Source organism: Anomaloglossus baeobatrachus, chromosome 8 (genome assembly GCF_048569485.1).
Source record: "Anomaloglossus baeobatrachus isolate aAnoBae1 chromosome 8, aAnoBae1.hap1, whole genome shotgun sequence".
Lineage (NCBI taxonomy): Eukaryota > Metazoa > Chordata > Amphibia > Anura > Aromobatidae > Anomaloglossus > Anomaloglossus baeobatrachus.
This window is the reverse complement of record NC_134360.1, coordinates 16329846-16351125: the sequence shown is the minus strand read 5'-3', so window position 1 is coordinate 16351125 and position 21280 is coordinate 16329846. Positions and strand designations below refer to the sequence as shown.

At 47.6% G+C, this 21280-nt stretch overlaps 1 protein-coding gene across 7 annotated transcripts in view; it reads right to left on the bottom strand.

Moving 5' to 3' along the window:
• Positions 1-9085: 9085 nt before the first annotated feature.
• SLMAP (sarcolemma associated protein) overlaps positions 9086-21280 on the bottom strand; it is a 147708-nt gene continuing 135513 nt past the window's right edge. For 5 of the 7 annotated variants that reach the window (XM_075321333.1, XM_075321330.1, XM_075321332.1 and 2 more), the window contains 2 exons: positions 15516-15650; positions 9086-9305 (listed from right to left, as the gene is read on the bottom strand). In XM_075321333.1, the coding sequence (XP_075177448.1) occupies positions 9216-9305; positions 15516-15650 (225 nt within the window). In that variant the 3' untranslated portion in view covers positions 9086-9215. Of the gene's footprint in view, positions 9306-12248; positions 12339-15515; positions 15651-21280 lie in introns of all 7 variants that reach the window. The other 2 variants (XM_075321331.1, XM_075321336.1) reach the window with 1 other exon arrangement.

Sequence of the window (21280 nt, the reverse complement as noted above, 5' to 3'; positions counted from 1 at the left end):
TGCACCCCAAGAGCCTCCTTCAAATGCATTAATGTTCCCTACTGCAAAAATTTTTAACGCCTCCTTAGTACCCCTTTGAAAAGTATTAAACTTCCCCTTAGTACCCTGTCCAAAAGTATTAATAATGCCTCCTTAGTGCCCTCTGTAAGTATTAACGTCCCCTTAGTACCCCTCCAAATATATTAATGCCACCTAAGCACCTTCTCCAAAAGTAATATCCCCTTAGCACCCCTCCAAAAATATTAATTCCTTCTTCGTGCCTCCTCCAAAAGTATTTTCACTAGAGTTGAGCGAGTACCTAACTATTCATACTCACGATACTCATAACGAGCACTGTCTAATATTTGCGTATCTGTTCCGAATAGCGTGTGCAATGCAAGTCAATGGGGAAAACGCGCAAAGTGATGAGTAACCCGAATAGGGATCAGTCTTCTAATCCGGTGGGGTCTTACTGGAGGGAGGGGAGGGGGGGGGCAGCGGTGGAGGAGCAGGGTCGGAGGAGGCCAGGGCGGTGCTTGAGTAGGGCGATGCTGCTGTCGGTGCAGCGCTGAGAAGCTCTGCTGCGCTGCGGGTGGTGAGGCAGGGGCCGCCATTCTGAATGTTGGCAGTGTGGACTTCAAAGAAATGGCACCTGGAACTTCCGGCTCAAAATCTCATCTGCGCACATGCAATCCCCGGGCGCCACTTTCCTTAAGCCTGCTGCCGGGAGATTAAAGAGCCGGAGGCGGCGTGTCCACAGATGAGGTCTTGAGCTGAGAGCTCCATCTGTGAACATGCGCTGACTCCAGGCACCATTATTTGAAGCCCGCACCGCCGAAATTCAGGTTGGTGGCCTCTGCCTCAACGCCCACAGCACAGCAGAGCCCACAGCACAGCAGAGCCCACAGCACAGCAGAGCCCACAGCACAGCAGAGCCCACAGCACAGCAGAGCCCACAGCACAGCAGAGCCCACAGCACAGCAGAGCCCACAGCACAGCAGAGCCCACAGCACAGCAGAGCCCAGCACACATCGTCCCTGCCTCCTGTGACCCCTCTCCAGCACTCCCCTGTAAGCTATATTCGGCTTATATAAGACACACTCATCTTCCTCCCAAATTCCCAGACAGAAGTAACATATTAAATTAAAAAAGACATATAGACATATATATATATATATATTATATATATATATACACACACACACACACACACACACAAACAGCTTTGCGAAAGTATTCGACCCCTTGAATTTTTCAACCTTTTCCCACATTTCAGGCTTCAAACATAAAGATAAAAATGTTAATGTTCTGGTGAAGAATCAACAAGTGACACAATTGTGAAGTTAAACAAAATTTATTGGTTATTTTAAACTTTTGTAAAAAAATAAACTGAAAATTGGTGCGTGCAATATTATTCATCCCCTTTACTTTCAGTGCAGCAAACTCCCTCCAGAAGTTGATTGAGGATCTCTGAATGATCCAATGTTGTCCTAAATGACTGATGATGATAAATATAAGCCCCTGTGTGTAATCAAGTCTCCGTATAAATGCCCCTGCTCTGTGATAGTCTCAGTGTTCTGTGTAAAGCGCAGAGAGCATCATGAAGACCAAGGAACACAACAGGCAGGTCCGTGATACTGTTGTGGAGAAGTTTAAAGCCGGATTTGGTTACAAAACGATTTCCACAACTTTTAAACATCCCAAGAAGCACTGTGCAAGCGATCATATTGAAATGGAAGGAGCATCATACCACTGCAAATCTACCAAGACCCGGCCGTCCATCCGAACTGTCATCTCACACAAGGAGAAGACTGATCAGAGATGCGGCCAAGAGGCCCATGATCGCTCTGGATGAACTGCAGAGATCTACAGCGGAGGTGGGAGAGTCTGTCCATAGCACAACAGTCTACACTGCACAAATCTGGCCTTTATGGAAAAGTGGCAAGAAGAAACCATTTCTCAAAGATATCCATAAAAAGTGTCGTTTAAAGTTTGCCACAAGCCACCTGGAGACACCAAACATGTGGAAGAAGGTGCTCTGGTCAGATGAAACCAAAATCAAACTATTCGGGCACAATGCCAAACGAAATGTTTGCGTAAAAGCAACACAGCTCATCACCCTGAACACACCATCCCCACTGTCAAACATGGTGGTGGCAGCATCATGGTTTGGGCCTGCTTTTCTTCAGCAGGAACAGGGAAAATGGTTAAAATTGATGGGAAGATGGATGGGGCCAAATACAGGACCGTTCTTGAAGAAAACCTGTTGGAGTCTGCAAAAGACCTGAGACTGGGACGGAGATTTGTCTTTCAACAAGACAATGATCCAAAACATAAAGCAAAATCTACAATGGAATGGTTCACAAATAAACGTACCCAGGTGTTAGAATTGCCAAGTCACAGTCCAGACCTGAACCCAATCGAGAATCTGTGGAAAGAGCTGAAAACTGCTGTTCACAAACGCCTCCATCCAACCTCACTCAGCTCCAGCTGTTTACAAAGGAAGAACGGGCGAGAATTTCAGTCTCTCCATGTGCAAAACTGATAGACACATACCCCAAGCGACTGCAGCTGTAATCGCAGCAAAAGGGGGCGCTACAAAGTAGTAACTTACAGGGGATGAATAATATTGCACGCCACAATTTTCAGTTCATTATTTTTTTATAAAAAGTTTAAAATACGCAATAATTATCGTTCATCTTCACAATTGTGTCCACTTGTTGTTGATTCTTCACCAGAACATTAACATTTTTATTTTGCACACTCACACTTCTGGACCCCGAGAGCGTCATAGGCTATGTTTTGAGGGGAAATTTTAACCCCGCGCTTTACAGTTATTCACCAAAAAAACTGTCCATTAAAGCAAATGGAGCTGGGAGCCACAGTGCAGCCAGAACTTCAGAAGAATGCGCAGCCACGCCCTTATATGGAATGTTGACGTGTCACAATGCAGCCAGGGAAAGAGAGACAGACACAGACAGGGAAAGAGGCAGACACAGACAGGGAAAGAGACAGACACAGACAAAGAGACTGACCGGGAAAGAGGGAAAGAGAGAGACAGGTTAAGAGACAAACACAGAGACAGACACAGGGAAAGGGAAAGAGAGAGAGACAGACACAGGTAAAGAGACAGAGGGAAAGAGGCAGACAGGGAAAGAGACAGACAAAGATAGAGAGAGACACATATATACAGAGGGGGAGACAGACATTATAATTACATTTATATCTATTTTGTGGTTTTTGTGCAGATTACATTTTTGGTAATACATTCTATTTTGTTAGCAGTTATTAACCCGGGTAGTACAGCTATATATCTATAATATATATATCTATATATATAGCGCAGTGCGTCCAATTTAAGCGCACCACACATATACTGACACATTGTTACATTGTTGCGGCTGGATTATTTGCACCTCTCACGCGTCCAGACTCACGCGTTCCACAGACGCACACCAGTGAAATGAACTTCTGAGATGTAAATTCCAGAGTAAAGTTATTTATTAAATCATGCACATCACAATTGTTAGTGCAAATAGTTTAATCTGTAATCTGTGCTCCAGAGATTCTATGGAACCTTTTTATATCTTTACAAAATAGATTTAAAACAATTATTTACTTAAAAAAAATGTCATTCTGAACTTCTTCGCGTTTCAGAACAATATTTGCAATAACCTATATACAAGAGGTACCACGTACCACTGGCATATGAGCGTTGTGGTTGGGGCGGCTTGCGGTGGTGGACAGTTAATGAGGAATTCTTGTTCTGTGTGCGCCAGTGAAAGAAAAAAAATCTCACGAGAAGGAACCAAAACCACATTGAGTCCCTGGACGTCGTAGTATTATCCTATATATTCCTATGCTTTTTCCTATAAACGTCCAGTAATACAGTACACGATAGATCTCAAGGCAACGTACTATCCTAGCAAACACACATGAACATAGAAAGGCTCGTCCGATACCACAATGCATGGAAACGAGAGCTGTAACCATCAGCTAAGTGAGCCTGTCAGCAGAAAAGGACTGTTCAAACCAAGCACAGGCGATCTGTGACCTCCCCACCTATCTCTGCTTCCTGCAAAGTGGTCTATCAAGGCACAGAAAGCGGAGATAGATGGAACACAAGTGGGAAGGTGCATGAAACTGCTTGTGGGCACCCATGCTTGGTTTGAATAATCATTTTCAGTTGAAAAACTTTCAGCAGAAAATGACTGTTCAAACCAAGCATGGGTGCCCCCAAACAGTTTGGTGCACATCCCACCCATTTCCCATCTTACCTATGCTTCCTCTGCCCCTTGATTGACAGGTTTACAGGAGGCAGAGGTCAGAGATAGGTGGGAAAGGTCACAGATCGCCTGTGCTTGGTTTGAGCAGTCATTATCAGTTGAAAAACGGTCAGTAGAAAATGACTGTTCAAGCCAGGCATGGGTGCCCCAAAACGGTTTGGTACACCTTCCCACCATTTCACATTTATCTCTGCTTTCTCTGCCCCTTAAGCGACAGCTTTACAGGAAGCAGAGATAGTGGGGAAGTTCACAGATCGCCTGTGCTTGGTTTGAGCAGTCATTATCAATTGAAAAACTGTCAGCAGTAAATGATTGTTCAAGCCAGGCATGAGTGTCCAAAAACAGTTTGGTACACCTTTCCACCCATTTCACATCTATCTCTGCCTTAAATCGATATCCTTACAGGAGGCAGAGAAGGACTGAGATAGGTGGGGAGGTCACATATCGCTTGTGCTTAGTTTGAACAGTCGTTTAATGCTGACATTGTTTTTCAACTGAGGATTACAGCACTATATACGTGGTACGGACTGGCGATGATTGTGTTAATGCAGCCCCATGCAGCGAACAACCACCAATGATTGACAAGATTTATATACTAGAATTTCTTAAAATGGCAAAAAAGTTAGGTTCATGTTTTCTGTATTTCTTCAAAAAATATCCACCAAGGAAGCTCTCAGACCATCGGAAACCCACTTACCAGGGCACGGTAGACCCCCACCCATTAAAATAAAAAGGACAGAAAACCTTTCATCCTCATATTCGGCGGTTACTATGTACACAGTGCACACCGGACGTGCGGCCACCCCGGGCATTTACAAGGTAAGGTGTAGTGATGTGGCATGGACATCTGCGGGAACACGTCGGGGTCTTTGTGTCACTACATAAGTGGGGGGATAATGGAGGCTTTCAAGTCAATAATCACTATCAGGTCTGTACAGAAATCCTAGGGGAGAACGGGAAAGTTGTCGAGTCCTGCAGATGAGGAGGGGGCGCCCGAGTGACGTCTTCCGAAAGAAGAGATGTACAAATACATAAAAAAAAAAAATAAAAAGTATCTTACATGTTTGGGATAATAGAGACATGATGGAGAACGCAGCCTAGAAATACGGAGGCTGCGCACGGGTGTAAGCAGTTTTGGTGCCTGATGAATCCAGTCTCACAGCTTTGATCTAATGAGGAGATTTAGCCCTGCTTTTCCAAAAATCACAGAAACCATCCAGACGACTCGAGCGATTAAGCGGTGTCTGTGAATCCCGCACATCTGATCATTGACGGCAGCGGCACAACCCGATCACACGACTCTTCCCATCCAGTACCGGCAACTTATTACATAGTGGGGGCACAGTCCGCACAGGAGGCGAGGGGCTTCATGCACTGCATGGCAGTATTGTCACATTGACGGCTTTTTCGGCACAAAAATGACCCAGAAGTTCACGACATCCTGTAAAGTAACACATGATCCCAGCTAAAATGCAAAAAAATAAACGTTCCTGTCTTCAGCTAAAATGCAAAAAATAAACGTTCCTGTCTTCAGCTAAAATGCAAAAAATAAACGTTCCTGTCTTCCGCTCGCAAGCAAAAATATGAGTCTCCATGGTACAAAGTACGTTGTCTGATCCGGCCGACAGATTCCCGGCTTTCTTCTACCTTCATTTTAGTTGTAGGCGGATAAATAAAAAGGTAACGAACCACACAAGGCTTGTACCATAGAGTCGCATAGATCTGCAGAGAAGCCGCAGACACAAAACGGAAGTTGTTTGAGCCAAAAAAAAAAAAAGTTATAAAGTTTGGCCAAAGCCTCCGGGTGACATTCCTGACCCATTTCATCCAGAGAGAACTTTATTTACCCAATAAGACCCGGCCATTTTCTCCTGTTCCTGATTAGAAATATTTTGGCTTTTTTTTTTTTCTCGAACATGCGACTTAGAGAGATCAACTTTTTTGTGATCCACGGGGTCTAACTTTTGTTATTTTCACTTTTTTTGTGGATGAGAAAATTTAAAATATACATTTGCTTTTCCCATTATTGTGACTACAAAGGACGACTAAAATACATTTTGTTCCACCGCTCCAAATCGATTATTTTTATATATTGGGTACTTATTTCCACAAGGGCAGCGCTAGTTTTTTTTTTATTTTTTTCCCTTTGATAAAGGGAGTAAAAAAACCACGTGAACGGCATTTCAACATTTCATTTTTTTTTAAAATTGGATTTCCCTTGTAACTGGATCTGATATATTATCCCCAGTTACAGGGTAAATTTAGCCTCCTGTCTGCACAGCAGAGCGGAGAGGGTCTCCTGGAATCCAGCAGCTCCTGCGCCCTCCATACACCCAGCAATCACATGATCAGTGGATCCAGAGGAGGAAGCATTGTCAGCTGTATACATAGCAATTGGGAAGGCAGACAATAATAAACAGTCTCTGCCTTCCTTATGTGGAGTCTGGCTGTGTCTGACAGCCAGCTCCAGCAAAACTCATGCAGCAATGTTTTAGAAACATCACTGCAGAGTAGATCCTGAACCACCAAGACTTTTATAGTCTAGAAGTAGTTAAAAAACCTAAATGCAACGGATTTGTCAGATTTTTTTTTTAATGACATTAAGAAAACAACTTTTTTTTTTTAATTCATATCCAACCAATATGAAAATAGTAATTTTTAATATAGTCATTGAAAGGAAATTCGTGCCCACTACAGCTCATCTCCATTTACTGGAATAGAGCGGAGCGACAATGCCAAGACAGACCATGCCAAGACAGACCATGCCAAGACAGACCATGCCAAGACAGACCATGCCAAGACAGACCATGCCAAGACAGACCATGCCAAGACAGACCATGCCAAGACAGACCATGCCAAGACAGACCATGCCAAGACAGACCATGCCAAGACAGACCATGCCAAGACAGACCATGCCAAGACAGACCATGCCAAGACAGACCATGCCAAGACAGACCATGCCAAGACAGACCATGCCAAGACAGACCATGCCAAGACAGACCATGCCAAGACAGACCATGCCAAGACAGACCATGCCAAGACAGACCATGCCAAGACAGACCATGCCAAGACAGACCATGCCAAGACAGACCATGCCAAGACAGACCATGCCAGAAGACTCCTGGATCACACTGATCTTGTTTCTGCCTAAAAAGGTCCTTCCAAGTGAGATCTTATTTTTTTCTGCAACCCTGCAATTACTCTGCACCAATCGTGCTGCATAAGATTATTACATATTCCTTCTATATCTTCTGGAAAGACAAAGATAAGTCACTCTCTGAGCATATAATTGGTCGGCCCGAGCCTCGCACTGCGTGCAGAGAGCACAGAGTCCTATTAAAGCCAGTGCATACTGCAGATTTTCTATATGGACTGATGGTCCGCGTAGAAAAAGTAACAGCGTGCAACTATAGTCTGGTCCATTTTAGGCACTGGGAAAATTCGTGCAATGTGTAAGGAGGCAGCTCTGACGATGCGGAAGGGCACCGATGTCTGCAATATGTGGACACGACTCACCCGTTTGTTTGTTTTTTTTTTTGTTTTTTTTTTTAATACGTCCGTCTGAACCCAAAAGTAAAAAGTTGCTCCTTGCTTCTAGGACTATACTTGCGTGCACCAGAGGCAAAAGACATTACCTTATCCCTTTACTCATCATTGTAGGCAAAAACAAAAAAAAAATTGCATTCTTAGCTCTATCTTAATCTTTGCTTTTTAGTTTCCTAATCGCTATCTCTCATCCTGGTGATTGCCTTCTTAAAGAGACAGGTCACCTGTAGACACATCTTTACACTGGATTGGTTAAGAAGAACCCCAGGAGTCCGGCGGAGCTGGAGGATTGTACTGATAACTTACGTTTTATTTACAAATGCACATTAAAGAGATAGAGATTTTATTTATTTTTATAATTAATAAATATAAATATAATAGATTAATTATATATATATATATATATATATAATTAATCTATCTACATCTCTTTATAGTGTGTATATATAAAAAATATATCTATGCAGATATATTGTAATATATAATTTTTTTAATATAATGAAAAGAATTATATATATACACACACACACACACACACACACACACACACACATACATACATACATATATATATATATATATATATATATATACACACACACACACACACACACACACACAAACTATAAAGAGATGTAGAGATATATATATATATATATATATTTATTTATAATATATAAAAAAAATGTATATTTATTATATATTATATAATATAATATATATATAATATATATTTTTGTTTTTTCCAACATTTCCTATTTTGGATGGGGTGCCCCAAAAAAAAAAAAAAAAAGTAATTCTCTGTTAGATATTTTGTGCGCCCCTGTAGTATGTACTGTGCCTTCCTGCAGTGGGTAGCGAAGGGTTAATGTTTTAAGGGCGCATGTGCGGTACCGACTGATGTGGGGGGAGAAAAGCAGGGACATTCGGTCGCCTCATCACTGCCAGACTGGAAGTTTAGGTGTTTTTATGGCAAAAAAAAAGAAAAAAAGAAAAAGGAGAAAATACAGTCTTTCATTCTTTACAATAAGATTCTACAGTAAAAACAGCCACAAACCCAAAACATCATAAATAATTTGGTACCAAGAAGCCTTCTGGAGGCCGAACAGTATTTCCAACACCACCAGACTAGACTTGAAGAATCACATGAACGTGGCAAGCAAAGGTTCTGCCTACTGTCGGATAAAGTCGTGTGTTTATTCCCCTGTTGGACAGAATACATATATTACAGTTGTAAAGCGGTTTCCCTACGGCGGATCTGTCAGATTTGTGAGTTTGTTTTTTTTTTTTTTTTTTTTTTTTTCTTAGAGGTAAAAAGGAAGAGTGAGGATCAGTTTTGTGTTCTCCGCACATGAGCGTTTTGCCGGCTTCGATGGAGGATGGTGCATGGCTTGATCAGCGGTCTCATGGTGCGCCTCTGCTGAGGCCGGGGTACAGCATCACGGCGGTCACAGCAACCAACACCGCGATCCCGGTCATCCAAGGCCACGGTCTCTGCGGGAAGAAGGCGGAGTTAGTAACCTGTAGCGGGAAATTAATCATTACCTTTTGCTATATTAGGTCAGGAATATACCGTAGGTCTTTATCCACAGGCTTATATTAACCCTTTATACCTGTCCTAAAGAGCAGCAGGGCTTAATCCTACAAGCCTACGTCTCACATACCTTACAGCCCAAACTATAGTATAGAAAATGAAGAATTAATGTCGCCAAGTGACCGGGAGGGACGATGTGGATAAAGGATGACGGGCGTTAGACAAAGGTGATCTCTGCAGGACGACGTAAGGCTGGTCCTAAAGAGGAAGGCCGAGGCCTGCGCTGGGGGCTCTGGGATTTACTGATTTCCAAAGCCACAGGAATGACACCACTACTGGTGGAACTGGTAATGGCTGCTATGGTCACCTGAGGTGTCGTTCTGGAGGATACACTACCGAACGAGACAAAAATGAGGATGTGTTACCAAGAATATTGGGCTTTGTTCACACTGGTGTCATGACTTCCTCATAACAGGTTCATACCCGTTCAATGGACTGCAATTAGTTTTAGAGGGTTACTCCCACCTTAAACATTTATAGCACATCCACAAAAAAAATGCAATAAGGGTCTGACCGGTGGGGACATGCATCTATCTCCAGAACGGGGGATTTTGTCTGATGAGGCGGCCAATGGCTACTCCAGCCTAGGTTGCATGGGGAGGCGGCGGGGCACGGCTGGGGAGGCGGCGGGGCACGGCTGGGGAGGCGGCGGGGCACGGCTGGGGAGGCGGCGGGGCACGGCTGGGGAGGCGGCGGGGCACGGCTGGGGAGGCGGCGGGGCACGGCTGGGGAGGCGGCGGGGCACGGCTGGGGAGGCGGCGGGGCACGGCTGGGGAGGCGGCGGGGCACGGCTGGGGAGGCGGCGGGGCACGGGTGCACTGCTCTACATTTACTTCTAAAGCAGTTAGGAGAACATTCAAGCACTCTGTTAGGACCCGAAGTATCAATTCCAAAAGTATTACCAAATTTTAGCACAAAAGGAAAAAACAAAAATAATTAAATGTTTATAAGGACGACTTCTCTCATCACCAGAATAACCCTCAACCCCCAACACATCAGATTATTACACACAGGACACGGTTATTCTACAGACGACTGACACTTATTAGAACATATAAATGCGTTCAGAAGAAAATGCTATGATTTCAGGTTATAGAAGCGCATGGAGGACGAAGCGTTCAGAAACTGATCAAAGCTGGAGAACACGTATGAGGGGAGTGTTAGGAAAAGTCCACGGGGGGCCGAATACTCCAGACTTGCACGGAAGCTTTACTATCGATTTACTGGAGATTTCACTCCTCGATCAAAGCTAAAAAGAAAAAGATCCACTAGAGGATGGACAAGATTGAAATCCGTAGAATCCTCTATGTGGAAAGTTTCCACGACCTGCGGATGAACCACACGTAAAAGCCGCAGTAAATCTGCAGCCGCACAGTGTAAATGATAGAGATGAGGGAATCTAAGGACCGAGCTACAATATTCCATGGCTGCGAACCTCCTACTACACCTACCGGCATCCTCGGCTCCGCTCCCAATTAGCCGGCCTGGCATCATAGCCGGCGAGGGACTCCCAGACAATTGTGCCAAACCGGCTAATCAAATAAAAAAAAATTATATAATATATTATATTATATATTATTCTCTCTCTAAAACAGCTCAACAAGAATTCATACAAAAACAAAAGGAGGAATGAAAAATAATAAAAAAAAAACCTGGAGAAAAACACATGGCTAGCTTAAAAGTGTTTTCCGCTACTAGGACCACCCCCTCTATTCCAGATGCGCATAGTGCTGCGGGCTCACGTGTGTTTATGACGTTACATGAACCTCCCGTCCAATCAGCACCGCCTTCCTTCTCCCCACCTTTGGACCAAACGATTCATCAACAGGAAGTGACCGCAGCCGCTCACTTCCTGTTGATTGGCTGGTTTATTCCGAAGACTGAAAGAAGGAAGCCGACGCTGATTGGACGCGGGGCTCACATGATGTCACAAACACCCGTGAGCCGCGGCACTGCATGAACGGTGCAGGCATGGGAGGGGAGTATAGGCTATATTGTGTTACCTGGGGGAAGTGTGTGGAAACAGGAGGTGTTGTCCTAGTAGTTTACAACCCCTTTAAGGAGTTCAAAACACACACACACACCCACCTTTTGGCACATTGGTACTTTGGCATCTTCTTTTGGACTTTTAATAGTCCTTGATCATACCTATAGATATGGATTCAGAGTCTGAAATGCATAAGTACCAATGTGGCTAAAGCTGCCAATGGGTGCGTTTTGAACGCCCAAAAGTCAATCATAAGAATACCAAAATGCTTACGCTACCAATGAGTTTTTATTTTTGTGTTTTATATTTTTTTTTTCCACTCCACTTGTTTGTTTATGGCTTTTTATTGAACTGGTTACCCAATTAAGATGAACTTTCACCTTTCTCTACATTGGCAGATTGCAATTATTTCCCTCCAAAAAGAGCAGCCATTGATGCCAGCAGGTGGTTGGTAGAGATCCAGTCCATGGCATACAGACCTGGTGCTATGAATCAATCCGCTCATCTCTAACAAATGACAATGTGATGCTGTATTCTTATGAGGATCTATAGATATACACAGAATATAATTGCATGTCGTCCATTGTTGCAGGATTGCTGTGATTTGTGCCCCGCTCGGCGCTCCCCGGTGCTGACGCCTTTCTGAACGCTTCATTTCCAGCGCGGAGACCATGATGAAGTTACTGGCGGAGAAATCAGTGTTTAGCAGACACAGAAGAGACAGATGTTAGATGGTTAGTAAGACCCCGGGTTAGTCCGGTGGGGGACAGCGTGTCCGGCTACCTGACCATGCACGAATGTTACACAGATGGCTCATGTAGGTGGACAGTGGAGGACAGACAAGAGCAGCGTGTACCTTTCTCTACCACAACAGGCCGTAACACCAATACAGGATAGCCACGAATACGCCGAAGAATACGGCTGGGACGGGAAGTAACGCGGAAGGCTGAAGAAGGGAAGGGATATTAAAAATCACTCAGGTGCTCCAATCAATATAAAGCCAGAGAACGTGACGTCACTGGTAACAGATCCATCACCTGCTGCCTGCCAATAATTATATTAGTAATGCAAATCACAGGTAGGAAAATTCGGCATTTATTTATGAAGATCCGTGGGCTTTCATGGTAATCCAGAATCTGGCCAGACCAGAAGAGGAGGACAGCCCGGGATCGGCCCGGGTCGTGGACGCTCGGTGGCTCGTGTAGGGGTCATTTCAATCCTTTCCACTTGGCACAAGATGACCAAATTTTGGGAAATAAAAAAAATTGGGGCATTTGGAACAGAGCAATTTTTTTAAGCAGCTCATCTCATGACCCTCAAGTGGCGATATCTTGAGCCAAGTGGAAATTTCTAGAAGGATAAATCTGTGCTTCTAGGATCATCGACATCAGCGTGCACCTGATCTGTCAACTCAGTAAATGGAGAGCACTCGTCTCATTACATATAGGATGGAGAATTGATAAAACAACCTGTGCCCTAGAAGGAGACCTCAAGACACTGGAGCCATTACAATATATATTTACTGGTGTCTCCTCGAATATCATCAGCCTTATACTTTCTAGAACCTCTTCTGACTTTTTGAGGAGACCCTCCACATTTTTCTTTGGCCACCGATAGACCTTGCTCGTGTTTCGTAGGTGCGGCCCGAGCAGACATGGTGGACGGATTTAGTCACGCGTACAAAACATCAGTTATTCAGTGAAAAAGCAACGTGTGGATCACCTGGTGACATCCATGTGACGAGGACGGCTCAGTGAGGGGGTTTACTGAAGAGCCAACTATAAGGCCCTGATTGTCGACAAGTTATTTGATTTGAATTAAAAACATTTTGGAATCATGAAATTTTCTTTTGGTATTAAATTTCCAAAAGAACCATCAAAATACCAATGGGTTTTACATTGCAAATAAAACTAAGATGTGCAATTTTGCATTAAACGTCTTAATATCCACTTTGTGCCAATACGTCAAGACCTGGATTACTGCTCCACTCCATGACGTCAAAGTTTCCTAATTGAAGAAAAAAAAATATAAAATGTGCGCCCTATACTAACAATCTACAACACAAATGTTTGAGGGTTGTGCCACAGTGGAAAAAATGTCCCTCCCTCGGGAGCAATCTCCTCTCTCCCCATGGGGTCTTGGCATTGCTGAGTGCACGGTGTGGTGTCACATGCAACGCACGCCAACCCGGTGCACATCACATCCCATGCACATCTCCATACACAAACACCGCAAGCGACCATCCGCACAAACCGGACTCATTTTTACTATAATAAAAAAATGAGTCTGTTATTGTTCGGCTTCTATAGTTTCCTCTATATGTAAACAGGACATAACAGATTGGAGGAGATAAAAAGTATCCTTCATCTAAAGAATGTAAAAGGAAGCCAAGTGTGTTACGGGCACATCGTAGGGATCCATGTGGGCTCAGGTTCAGAACATTAAACCCGCCAACAAATTAGGACATGTGGCCATAATTGACTCTTGTAGCAACCCTCCAACCTAGCCAATAAAAGTATACATTTCTTATGTATATACTCACTCTACCTGGTGACCCCCTTTTGCGTCTCGATGGCCCCTCCAGAGTCCATGGCGTTCAGGTCCCCCTGCATCCATGATGGCCGTTGCACTGGCATGGGAACCGCTGTGCCAAGTCTGAATCACGTCTGCCCTCTTGTGCGGAGGTGGCATGGTTCAGACTCATCACTGCAGAGGCCCATCCTGGATCTACAAGGACCGGAATGGAGGACTAAACACAGGAGGTAAACAGAGGGCGCTCAGCAGGGTAACCCCACATAATGGGTGCCCAGTGCTAGAGTAAAGGGTCGCTCAAAGACTACCCAACAGAAAAAGATAGAACCTGTTCTCAATGAGACCCATAGACCATCAAGTGTGTGCGGAGGCACCGATTCTCCCCAAGAAATGATGTGAGATAAAAAGGAATGGGGTGTCTTGAGTTACAAGAGCTGATCCTTTTGTTGTCGCAGGAAATAATCCGCCCCCCGAGGAGTCTGCAGCGGTGGAACACCCCCCCCCCCCCCCCCCGAGGAGTCTGCAGCGGTGGCACACCACCCTCACCGAGGAGTCTGCAGCGGTGGCACACCACCCTCACCGAGGAGTCTGCAGCGGTGGCACACCACCCTCACCGAGGAGTCTGCAGCGGTGGCACACCACCCTCACCGAGGAGTCTGCACCGGTGGCACACCACCCTCACCGAGGAGTCTGCACCGGTGGCACACCACCCTCACCGAGGAGTCTGCACCGGTGGCACACCACCCTCACCGAGGAGTCTGCACCGGTGGCACACCACCCTCACCGAGGAGTCTGCACCGGTGGCACACCACCCTCACCGAGGAGTCTGCACCGGTGGCACACCACCCTCACCGAGGAGTCTGCACCGGTGGCACACCACCCCCACCGAGGAGTCTGCACCGGTGGCACACCACCCCCACCGAGGAGTCTGCACCGGTGGCACACCACCCTCACCGAGGAGTCTGCACCGGTGGCACACCACCCTCACCGAGGAGTCTGCACCGGTGGCACACCACCCTCACCGAGGAGTCTGCACCGGTGGCACACCACCCTCACCGAGGAGTCTGCACCGGTGGCACACCACCCTCACCGAGGAGTCTGCACCGGTGGCACACCACCCCCCACCGAGGAGTCTGCACCGGTGGCACACCACCCTCACCGAGGAGTCTGCAGCGGTGGCACACCACCCTCACTGAGGAGTCTGCAGCGGTGGCACACCACCCCCCCTTGAGGAGTCTGCAGCAGCATACTGAGCCCCTTGACTGTGGAGATGAGCATTTATGTGCAGGGGGAGAAAACAATCAGCTGCAGTTTATGGGAATCTTTAGAATGACTGATGTACAGTGTCACAGCGATCACGATCTGCAAACCATAGCTGCTGCATATGAAAGCGCTGATGTGATAAAACAAAAACCAGCAGCAGAGACGGCACCAAGTAAAGCAATGGGCAGTGAGTGAAGTCATTTTCTTCCCGTGTTTTGTACACTAGTTACCTCGCGGCCTGTAGCACTATAATATAATGTATATAGTAATGGCGGGCAGCAGACCGGTCTACGCCACGGGCCGCCGGCGTCACGGAGGAGCCACTTACATTATTCCCCTTCTCCTGCAGCAGCTTTAGGTTCTCTTTACATTGTTTCAGCTCTTCAGCAATCAATTGCTTTTCTTGTTCTGTTTTCTCGAACGTCACTTTCAGCTCGGATAGTTTAGCTTGTGAGTGTTCATACTAGAAGAGATTAAGATGAGGATCAGGTACCAGCAGACGGTCATCAATGGACAGCGGACATAGTGCAGATCCATCACCACGGCCTAGGACGCTGCATCAAGAAAAGTCATGCAACTTCATCGTATATTAAGAGCCATAGACTGAGTGGAGGGTTAATGAACAAAGAAGGGAATTTTGTTACTTACCGTAAATTCCTTTTCTTCTAGCTCTTATTGGGAGACCCAGACGATTGGGGTATAGCTACTGCCCTCTGGAGGCCACACAAAGCACTACATCAAAAGTGCAAGGCCCCTCCCCCTCTGGCTATACCCCCCCCCGTGATATCACGGGTTCTCCAGTTTTAGTGCCAAAGCAAGAAGGAGGAAGCCAATAACTGGTTTAAACAAATTAACTCCGAATAACATCGGAGAACTGAAAAACCGTTCAACATGAACAACATGTGTACCCGCAAACAACAAAAAAACATCCCGAAGGACAACAGGGCGGGTGCTGGGTCTCCCAATAAGAGCTAGAAGAAAAGGAATTTACGGTAAGTAACAAAATTCCCTTCTTCTTCGGCGCTCTATTGGGAGACCCAGACGATTGGGACGTCCAAAAGCTGTCCCTGGGTGGGTAAAGAAATACCTCATGTTAGAGCTGCAAAACAGCCCTCCCCTACGGGGGTGTCACTGCCGCCTGCAGGACTCTTCTACCTAGGCTGGCGTCCGCCGAAGCATAGGTATGCACCTGATAATGCTTGGTGAAAGTGTGCAGACTGGACCAGGTAGCTGCCTGGCACACCTGTTGAGCCGAAGCCTGGTGACGAAATGCCCAGGACGCACCCACGGCTCTGGTTGAGTGGGCTTTTAGCCCTGAAGGAACCGGAAGCCCCGCAGAACGGTAGGCCTCTAGAATTGGTTCTTTGATCCATCGAGCCAGGGTGGCTTTAGAAGCCTGCAACCCCTTGCGCGGACCAGCGACAAGGACAAAAAGTGCATCGGCACGGCGCATGGGCGCCGTGCGGGAAATGTAGATTCTGAGTGCTCTCACCAGATCTAGCAAACGTAAGTCCTTTTCATACCGGTGAACCGGATGAGGACAAAAAGAAGGCAAGGATATATCCTGATTAAGATGAAAAGAGGATACGACCTTAGGGAGAAACTCCGGAATAGGGCGCAGCACTACCTTGTCCTGGTGGAACACCAGGAAGGGAGCCTTGGATGACAGAGCTGCCAGCTCAGACACTCGCCGAAGCGATGTGATCGCAACAAGAAACGCCACTTTCTGTGACAGCCGAGAAAAGGAAACTTCCTTCAGAGGCTCGAAGGGCGGCTTCTGGAGAGCAACTAGTACCCTGTTCAGATCCCATGGATCTAACGGCCGCTTGTACGGGGGCACAATATGACAGACCCCCTGCAGGAACGTGCGCACCTTAGAAAGACGTGCTAGACGCTTCTGAAAAAACACGGATAGTGCCGAAACTTGCCCTTTAAGGGAGCTGAGCGACAAGCCCTTTTCTAACCCCGATTGCAGGAAGGAAAGAAACTTGGGCAATGCAAATGGCCAGGGAGACACTCCCTGAGCAGAGCACCAGGATAAGAAAATCTTCCACGTTCTGTGGTAGATCTTAGCCGAATTCGACTTTCTAGCTTGTCTCATTGTGGCAACGACTCCTTGAGATAATCCTGCAGATGCTAGGATCCAGGACTCAATGGCCACACAGTCAGGTTCAGGGCCGCAGAATTCTGATGGAAAAACGGCCCTTGGGACAGTAAGTCTGGTCGGTCTGGCAGTGACCACGGTCGACCGATCGTGAGATGCCACAGATCCGGATACCACGACCTCCTCGGCCAGTCTGGAGCGACGAGTATGATGCGGCTGCACTCGGATCTGATCTTGCGTAGCACTCTGGGCAAGAGCGCCAGAGGCGGAAACACGTATGGGAGCTGAAACTGCGACCAATCTTGAACCAAGGCGTCTGCCGCCAGAGCTCTTTGATCGCGCGACCTCGCCATGAATGCCGGGACCTTGTTGTTGTGCCGGGATGCCATTAGGTCGACGTCCGGCACTCCCCAGCGGCGACAGATTTCCTGAAACACGTCCGGGTGAAGGGACCATTCCCCTGCGTCCATGCCCTGGCGACTGAGGAAGTCTGCTTCCCAGTTTTCTACGCCTGGGATGTGAACCGCGGATATGGTGGATGCTGTGTCCTCCACCCACATTAGAATGCGCCGGACTTCTTGGAAGGCTTGCCGACTGCGCGTCCCTCCTTGGTGGTTGATGTATGCCACCGCTGTGGAGTTGTCCGATTGGATTCGGATCTGCTTCCCTTCCAGCCACTGTTGGAAGGCCAGTAGAGCAAGATACACTGCTCTGATCTCCAGAACATTGATCTGAAGGGTGGACTCCTGCGGAGTCCACGTCCCCTGAGCCCTGTGGTGGAGAAATACCGCTCCCCACCCTGACAGACTCGCATCTGTCGTGACTACTGCCCAGGATGGGGGCAGGAAGGATCTTCCCTGAGACAATGAGGTGGGAAGGAGCCACCATTGTAGGGAGTCCTTGGCCGTCTGGGAAAGCGAGACTTTCCTGTCCAGTGACGTTGACTTCCCGTCCCATTGGCGGAGAATGTCCCATTGAAGTGGACGCAGATGAAATTGCGCAAAGGGAACTGCTTCCATGGCTGCCACCATCTTCCCTAGGAAATGCATGAGGCGCCGCAAGGGATGCAACTGGCCCTGCAGAAGAGATTGCACCCCTGTCTGTAGTGACCGCTGCTTGTTCAGCGGAAGCTTCACTATCGCTGCTAGAGTATGAAACTCCATGCCAAGATACGTTAGTGATTGAGTCGGTGATAGGATCGACTTTGGAAAGTTGATGATCCATCCGAAAGACTGTAGGGTCTCCAGCGTAGCATTCAGGCTGTGCTGACATGCCTCTTGAGAGGGAGCTTTGACCAATAAATCGTCTAGGTAAGGGATCACCGAGTGTCCCTGAGAGTGCAAGACTGCTACCACCGCCGCCATGACTTTGGTGAAGACCCGTGGGGCTGTTGCCAGACCAAATGGCAGAGCTACGAACTGAAAATGGTCGTCTCCTATCACAAAACGTAGAAAACGTTGATGTTCTGTAGCAATTGGCACGTGGAGATAAGCATCTTTGATGTCTATTGAGGCAAGGAAGTCTCCTCTGGACATTGAGGCAATGACAGAACGCAGGGTTTCCATCCGGAACTTCCTGGCGTGCACATGTTTGTTGAGCCGTTTTAGGTCCAGAACAGGACGGAACGAGCCGTCCTTTTTTGGAACCACAAAGAGATTGGAGTAAAACCCTTGCCCTTGTTCCTGAGGAGGGACTGGGATCACCACTCCTTCCGCTCTTAGGGCGTCCACCGCCTGCAGCAGAGCATCTGCTCGGTCTGGATGTGGGGAGGTTCTGAAGAACCGAGCTGGAGGACGAGAATTGAACTCGATTCTGTACCCGCGAGACAAAATGTCCGTCACCCACCGGTCTTTGACCTGTGACATCCAAATGCCGGAAAAGCGGGAGAGCCTGCCCCCGACCGGCGATGCGGAGGGAGGGGGCTGGAAGTCATGAGGTAGCCGCTTTGGAAGCGGTACCTCCATTTGCTTTCTTGGGGCGCGTGTGAGCCCGCCACGAATCTGAGTTTCTTTGCGTCCTCTGAGTCCCTTTGGACGAGGTAAATGGTGTCTTGCCCGAACCTCGAAAGGACTGAAACCTCTGCTGCCACTTTTTCTGCTGAGGTTTGGTTGTTCTGGGTTGTGGTAAAGAGGAGTCTTTACCCTTGGACTGCTTAATGATATCAGCCAATGGCTCGCCAAACAGTCTATCTCTAGATAAAGGCAAACTGGTTAAACATTTTTTGGAACCAGCATCTGCTTTCCAGTCCTTTAACCACAAGGCTCTGCGCAAAACTACCGAATTGGCGGACGCCATTGAGGTGCGACTGGTAGATTCTAGGACCGCATTGATAGCGTAAGACGCAAACGCCGACATCTGCGTGGTAAGATGCGCCACTTGCGGCACTGCTGGATGTATGATAGCATCCACTTTTGCTAAGCCAGCTGAAATAGCCTGGAGTGCCCATACGGCTGCGAATGCCGGTGCAAACGACGCGCCGATAGCTTCATAGACAGATTTTAACCAAAGGTCCATCTGTCTGTCATTGGCATCTTTAAGTGAAGCGCCATCCTCCACTGCAACTATGGACCTAGCTGCGAGTTTGGAAATCGGGGGGTCTACCTTTGGACACTGTGTCCAGCGCTTGACCACCTCAGGGGGGAAAGGGAAACGCGTATCTTTAGATCGTTTAGAGAAACGCCTTTCTGGGTGAGCGTCGTGCTTCTGGATTGATTCTCTGAAGTCAGAGTGATCCAAGAAAGCACTCAATTTACGCTTGGGATAAAGGAAACGAAACTTCTCCTGCTCTGCCGCTGCCTCTTCTGCTGAAGGGGCTGGGGGAGAAATATCCAACAGCCTATTGATGGCTGAGATAAGGTCGTTTACCATGGCATCCCCATCAGGGGTATCCAGGTTGAGAGGGGTTCCAGGAATGGATTCCTGATCACTCTCATCAGACACATCACAGGGAGACTGATTGCGCTGAGACCCTGAGCAGTGTGATGACGTCGAGGGTCTTTCCCAGCGAGCTCGCTTAGGGTGGCTGGGGCTATCATCTGAGTCATAATCCTCGGCCTGTGAAGCCGGGGACCCCCCTGTGGGCTGGATTAATTCCAAGTGAGGGGGACCTGAGGACAGAGGCCTCGCCGTGCCCAAAGACTGAGCCCCATGCATAGATTGCAAGGTTTCAAGGATTTTTGCCATAGACAGAGACATATTATCAGCAAAAACTGCAAAGTCTGTCCCTGTCACCGGGGCAGAACTTACAAGCGTCTCAGCCTGGGTCACTACCTCTCCTGACTCCGGCTGGCGAAGCAGCACCGGGTCGGAGCATTGCACACAATGGGAGCCTGCTGGTAGATTAGCCCCACATGCAGCACACGCAGTATACACAGCCCTAGCCTTGGCAGCCTTGCGTTTTGAGGATGGCATGTTGCTGCTTCCACAGAGTGGTCTGGGATATGCAGCCAGAAGCGACCTCACAGTGCAAGAAATACAATATCTCTATATCCTACACAGTACACCGATACACCGTGAGGCACTAGAGGGACCAGCACAGAAAAATCGCTTACCGCCCGCTTAAAAAGCGGGTGTGTGGTCGCCAGATAGCCCCTAGTCCAGGTCTCCCAGAGCCTTGCGTCCTTCCTCCAGCCAGACTGCATGTAATGGCTGCCGGCGTCCTGAGAGAGAAGGGGGGCGGGCCCTGGGCGTTCCTGGCTAAGAGCGGGAAGCCTGCTTCCCTCTGTGCCTAGTGTGAGGGCTGGAGCATGTAAATCAGGCTCCAGCCCTCGTCGCTGCTAGCGAACAGCGTCTCTCCCCTACCCTGAATGACAGGGTGGGGGCGGGAACGAATCGGAGCTGCCGGCGTCCTAGGCCCAAAAAGCCGGAAACTCAATTTATAACCGCCGCCGCCGTAAAAGCGCGGACGGCGGATCCCCGGCGCACCACAAGTCACAGCAGCGCCGCCCGGTCCAGAGGGGGTCGGCGCTGCGTTCCCATACACAAACAAT